Source organism: Protomyctophum parallelum (assembly GCF_964188405.1).
Source record: "Protomyctophum parallelum genome assembly, chromosome: 20".
In the NCBI taxonomy this organism is placed as follows: Eukaryota; Metazoa; Chordata; class Actinopteri; order Myctophiformes; family Myctophidae; genus Protomyctophum; species Protomyctophum parallelum.
The window spans coordinates 44,004,718-44,010,697 of NC_139718.1; the positions used below are offsets into that span (position 1 = coordinate 44,004,718).

A 5,980-nucleotide genomic window follows, 5' to 3' on the forward strand; every position below is an offset into this window, starting at 1 on the left:
ATTTTTTAAATGATGCATAGAAAAAGCTGAAATGGTCCATTAAGTATGCTATACTGCAGTGGTTCTCAACCTTTTAATACAAAGACCCCACATTGTCATTTTTTGAGCCTCTGGATTGGCCATTTCCAAAACAATTAAAGAAACCAAGGTTTGAGAACAGCTGCTTTACAACATTCTCTATGAACAAAAACAAAACAGACCATTATTCATTTACTTATTTATTAGATTCAAACACATCCAATTCCCAGCATTTATTTTGCTACACTGAATTTGAGAAGTTACTCTATGCAGATTTTGATACATACAAAACATACACCACTTCAGTCCTATACACAGCTCAATGAGTCACATTGTGAGCTTGTAGAGCTGCAATTTTCAAAAGAGTAATGTCCTTGAACGACCCCAGTTCAACATGAACCAAAAACAGCCCTGAAAATCCAGGGGACACAATTAAAGAAACTTCCTCCCCAGTTCAACATGAACACCACATTAACCGTCCATCCATTTGTCCTGAAACTACAGGGGACAAAGAAAGCAGGCAGTCCTTCAGAACCAATAGGACCCCAGTTCAACATGAACGAAACAAACAGTCCAATGATCCATCAAACCCACTGGCTGCTTTAGAAGAGATTTTTACATTTTTGACATCAGGCCTAAATGGGTTAAGACTTTAAGGACCTGCAGGTGTGGGAACCTTGTCTTTCCTGGGTACCCCGCCACTCCTGTCGGGTGCATAGCGCAGCCACTTCTGCAGAGCATCCTTGTACTGCAATTCTGTCAACTTGCGGTCAAATTGACGAGCAGCCGCTGAAAAAAAGAAAACAGGCGTTACTAAATTAAAAATAAAATAAAGCTGCAGTTCCATTCAAAGTGACAAATGTCCATTGTGTACTAGGTTCAGGCGGGAACCTACATACAATTGAGCCACACTAATGTTAATTAAATAAATGTCACAGTTTGTCTACTCTGTCTCAGAGGAGGGCAGTGGACAGTTCTGAAACTTGCCTACCAGTGACATTCTTAACTGTACACAGGCACAGAACACCTGAGATGCAGCGCGAGTAGACAAATTTGTGCAGTCCAATTGTGAGCATTAGAGCAGTAGTTATCAGCCTGTGGCTCGGGACCCCCACATGAATATGGGGTGTCCCCAGATGACAGTGAAGAATAATGAATACCTCAGAAATTAAAAAGTAATACCATTAGAAAAGTCAATTTATACTATAAAACTGGTGAAACATTGGCCAAATCAACCACTCGTGCGGTGTCAATCAGGCCTATGGTCCAATAGGAGAAATAGTGAAAATAGCCAATCTACAGAGTCAAATTGAATGCCTCAACAACAACTCCAAGTATTTTGATGTGCAGACTCACCAAAAATGCAGTCCTGAACTAGGGTGTCTTTGAAGGCCCTCTTCTCTCCCTTGCCAGCCCAGTTGAAAACACATGCCAGGTTGTTTGTCAGGATGGCGCCAACCATTCGCCGGATCATGTTCTCACTATTGGTCCCTCCGACTAATGCCAGGCGTGCAATCTAGAAGTAGTGCATTAAAATTAAAATTAGCAAAAGAAAGTCAAATATTGTCCAAGAAAGAATAATTGCACCCATCACAAGGCATTCTAAGGCTCACCATCTTGCGACGCACTCCCTCCTCCCTCAGTGCAGTTTCCGCCTCATCAAACTGCTCCTCGTTGGAGAGAGGCAGATTGATGGGGAAGGATTCCTCTCGTTGGGATTCAGGAACACCTCGGACATTCAATGTGGACTTTGCCATTTCAGTTTTGATGAATTGAATGTCCCTCCCCATCTGCCTCACCTCCATAAGTATCTCTGCCAGCATTTTAGTGTTTTTCTGGGAAGAAAGGTCTTGGAAGAAAAACAATTTGACATTAAATTTCAAGGATAGATTGACCATTTTCAATCAAATGACACCAACTCGCTGATGTCTGCACCCCTCGCTTATAGTAACCATTAAATGCTTAACAAAGACAGTAAAGACAAAGGGACAAGTTTGTCAATTCAGATGTCATCAGAAAGGTTAAGAAAATTATACTTGCCTTGCAACATCTGGCTGGGTTCCCCTCCATGCACTCTTCTCTGTGGTGTTTCTGGCGTTGAAGCTTTAAGAAACAGACAACATGGGATCAGACAAGGCATTGCACATAGGTCATTGTGTAATTCCGTGTGTGTGTGTGGTGGGGGGTGGTAATATAGGTATCTTTACCCTGGTCAGGAGTCCTGAATCCAGATGATCTGGTGCCATTTGCACCCTGGTCAGGTGTCCTGAATGCAGATGATCTGGTGCCATTTGCACCCTGGTCAGGCGTCCTGAATCCAGCTGATCTGGTTCCATTTGCATAGCTGGGACTGAAGGCTAAAAGAAAGGACGCATCATTGAACATGATTTGTGGAATATTGCAAAAACAACATTTAACCCATTTAGACAGAGAGAGACTGAGGCAGATCTTTTTTTTTAACAACAGTTTTCGGATAAACCTGTGTTTCTATGTCAGTGGTTCTCAAATATTTTCATGTCAAGGACCCCCAGAATGATCTGTATTTGGCCACCGATCCCCATCTGAAAATATGCTGTTCCAGGGACCCCCCAGAAGCAAGGTTTGAGTTAAAAGCGTCTGCTCTAAAATATATTCAAAGATTTGCCCCACACTTTCACAATATTTCAAAAATAGCAGATCTACAAGCTCGTAGATCTGCTATTTTTCAAAAGCTAAAGTATAACAATGCTTAAAACACCAACAGGGGTTCCTGTCCTGAATGGGATGAGAAATACATACTGTTCCTTGCTTGCTCTGATGGCACAGTGTGGTAGGGGCTGGTATACATTGGCATTCCTGGAGAAATAAAACTAATATCAATCTTTTATTGTTATGAATGAGCACCATCAATTTCCAGTTTTAGAAGATGTGGGATGAACACAATTGACTACCAAGTGAATAGTTGAAGAATAGATCCCCACTATAGTACTACCCCCTTAACTCAGTGTACAAATGGAACCAAATGGACCCTTACAAGTCCATTTGAACACTCAGTTACAGCCCTTTTATCGTCATTCAGGCGATAAAAGGTATTTTGTTTCTGGTAATACCGTCCGTGGCACAAATTGTTAGTCAACTCACCTTGATAATCTTGGGGATAGCCTTGGGGAGGGTGAACTAAAAAAATGAGAACAATCAAATTATTCAAGGGGATTTAACTTGGGAGTAAAGAAGTTGAAATATTTCAGTCTAATAAGTTACAGTTACTGTATGTCATGGTGCAATAGCACAGCAACTGTAAACAAAGTTATAACAGACAACGGACATACCATTTCTTGCTTGTCCATTATGGTGCCCTCCTGAAATGAATACAAATAAATCTAATTAGTCAAGGTAAAATAACTCTTATGAAGTCATATGACATCATGCCAACGCAAACAGCTCCTTGCAAAATAGTGAGTCACTGAATAAGCTACTGTATTATCAACTCAACATTTTAAATTGAATTAACATTTCAAGTCAATAAGGTCTTCTCCTGTAAGTAGTAGTATTAATCCCCCAATACCGCCTCCCATCTAGACGGACTTTAGACACAATAAGAGTGGCCGATCAGGGCATCACATATATGTAGCCCATTAGTACTTACCATCATTAAAGAGGTCTCTTGACTCTAGCTCTGCCAAGAAGCTTCCACAAAAGCCTAAAATGAAAACATAAAACATGAACTATGAAAGTTATAACTCACAAAGCACATATCCTGGTAGTAATGCGAAGTGGTTAGACTGGTTACCATTATCAGGCTGGTCAAATGTCTGCACGTCCTCCAAGCACCTTCCTTCAGAGGCTAAAAGGGAACACAAGACAGAAACTTTAACACATATCACATGACTGATATGTTTGCATGTATTGACAGAGGAACTACATGCTTGCATTGTAATAACATACCACTGATTTCACTAGGGGTTGGTACAGACTGGTTGGTTTTCCGCACTGGTATTGGTGCAGGTGGGTACTGGTTGGGTGTTGGTACATTGGAGTCGAGCAGCACTGGATTAACAAAGTAGAAAGAATTATACATGCAAATACTTAAATGGGTAGCCATTAGTGTCATAACTGACAGTGCCACTGTACCTGGAAAAAGAACAGCAGGTGGCTTGGCAAATCTTCTCTTAGCGCTGATGGTTTCTGGCTCCTCATCTGACTCCATGTACACAGTATTTGGCCTTAAAATTAAATAAACATTTATCAGTATAATTACAATAAATGAGCAAGCCTTGAGATGCACTGTTCTCGGGTCAGGAGCCGATAATTTTCTGTAAAATGAGACAGCTTGACGTACAAGCACACATAGACATGACACTAGTCCATCACAGGACACAGGACAGACATCCAATCCAACCCTCGAGGCATGCAGAGTTCCAAGCAGTGAGGAACGGATTAGTCCTCAAAAAACCCTGCAGCCTCCTAATCTCAGTGTGGGCACTGCATGTACCTTATTCGTCTTTTACGCCGTGCATCTGTTTCCTCCTCAGATTCTAAATCAGTGGTTGGACATCCAGTAGTTATATACTTGTCTTCATGTTGCTTGGCCTTTTCAAGTGAGTCTGTAAAACAAGTAGGAAATACAGTATGCCATTTAAAGAAGTGTGACTAATACTTAAACAATGCAATATAAACAGGATTTTGAAAATGGCAACCAGAATACCATCTGCCAAATGAGGCAACTACCAATACTTGGCGGTGGCTCAGGGGTAGAGTTGCCGGTTGGGAACCAGAAAGTGCAGTTTGATCTTTGGGTCCCCCTGAATTTGTGTCAGTGTCCTTGGATAAAACCGCTATATAAATACTCTACCCCCTCAGACCCACAATTATGGTTCTCCTACTGGACCAGAATGGAAAAATAAATAGATCTGATTGACAAGCCATGTGGACATGACAATGATGCAGTGTCTACTTACCACAAGAAATTAAGAGCCGAACATTTTCATGCATGGTCCATCCGTTTTGAGGCATCATTTTTTCTTTGAGGGCCTTCGAAAAGTTGATGTTTTTTGGGGGCCAGAACAAGGTACTATCCTTTGGATTGAACCAACTGGAAGGAACTGTAGCAGTTCCTCCAGTAGTAGGGAATAGTACCACGGCCCACAGCACCACCTCCTTTTCCATTCTGTACAATAAATGACAGAATATAAATATTATGATATTGGGGTTGGTAAAGTTAGTTTTAGTTTATTTTTTACATACATGAATGCTACTGCATATGAGCTATTGGAATGGCTATGAGGCCATCTCCCTCAGCCTCTGGACACAGAACACATTTACGTTTAATACAGCTAAGTTTACCAACCCCAATATTGTCACACAACTCTCTGACCTTATATGTGCCTATGCATGAGGACTCACAGGGATAAGTGTAATACGATTCATGCTGTCTGAAGGTTCTGTATATTACATAGACCTCATTTTGTTCCTGGACTATATTCTGTACTACTGCAATAGTATCTCCCACCTGAATACAATTATCCCCTTGCTTTGTAGACAAGGTGAAACGACTATTGGAGACCTTTTTGTACTGTAGAGCAGCACTGAAATGCCGAGGAAGTGGACCATCAGTATGGATGTTCTGTAATACTGGTTCATCTGTTGCTAGTGGAAACTCAACCTGTGGCTTTTCTGATAATCTTTTGACTACCTGCTGTAGAGGTTGGTTTGGCTTGCGTAACAGATGCTTTATTTGGCCAAGATAATTCTCAAAAGGGAATCCAGAAACATTATCCAAGGGTCCAAATCGTTTGTATTCCTCTGCTAAATGTATAAGCTGGTGAACACTGAACACAATCTGATCTCTACCATAGAGTTTTCCAAAGTGTTCCACAAAAGAAATGGTCAACTTATGGGCAAATTCAACCATTTGGCCAGTAATTTCAGGTGACAAAAACAAATACATGGCCACTGAAAACAACATGAAATTGTCATACAACTC

The 5,980-nt window shown here is 41.1% G+C and overlaps 1 protein-coding gene across 1 annotated transcript; it reads right to left on the bottom strand.

The window, feature by feature from the left end:
- Positions 1-397: 397 nt before the first annotated feature.
- On the bottom strand, positions 398-5,161 carry LOC310877804 (uncharacterized protein). Its single transcript, XM_083791753.1, has 14 exons — positions 4,956-5,161; positions 4,490-4,601; positions 4,129-4,220; positions 3,943-4,044; positions 3,788-3,841; positions 3,644-3,697; positions 3,327-3,356; positions 3,139-3,174; positions 2,797-2,853; positions 2,226-2,375; positions 2,059-2,121; positions 1,632-1,867; positions 1,375-1,534; positions 398-807 (listed from the first exon to the last, which is right to left on the bottom strand). Exons 1-14 carry the CDS (start codon positions 5,011-5,013, stop codon positions 671-673), a joined length of 1,341 nt encoding a protein of 446 aa, XP_083647879.1. The 5' UTR covers positions 5,014-5,161; the 3' UTR covers positions 398-670.
- Positions 5,162-5,980: the final 819 nt, after the last annotated feature.

Excerpts from the sequence above, each read along its gene's own strand:
- LOC310877804 (XM_083791753.1), bottom strand. The coding sequence starts at position 5,013 with ATGATGCCTCAAAACGGATGGACCATGCATGAAAATGTTCGGCTCTTA. Across the intron at positions 3,698-3,787 it reads ATTTGACCAGCCTGATAATG|GCTTTTGTGGAAGCTTCTTG; the intron begins GTAACCAGTCTA and ends TTTTCATTTTAG. Across the intron at positions 2,854-3,138 it reads CTATCCCCAAGATTATCAAG|GAATGCCAATGTATACCAGC; the intron begins GTGAGTTGACTA and ends TTATTTCTCCAG.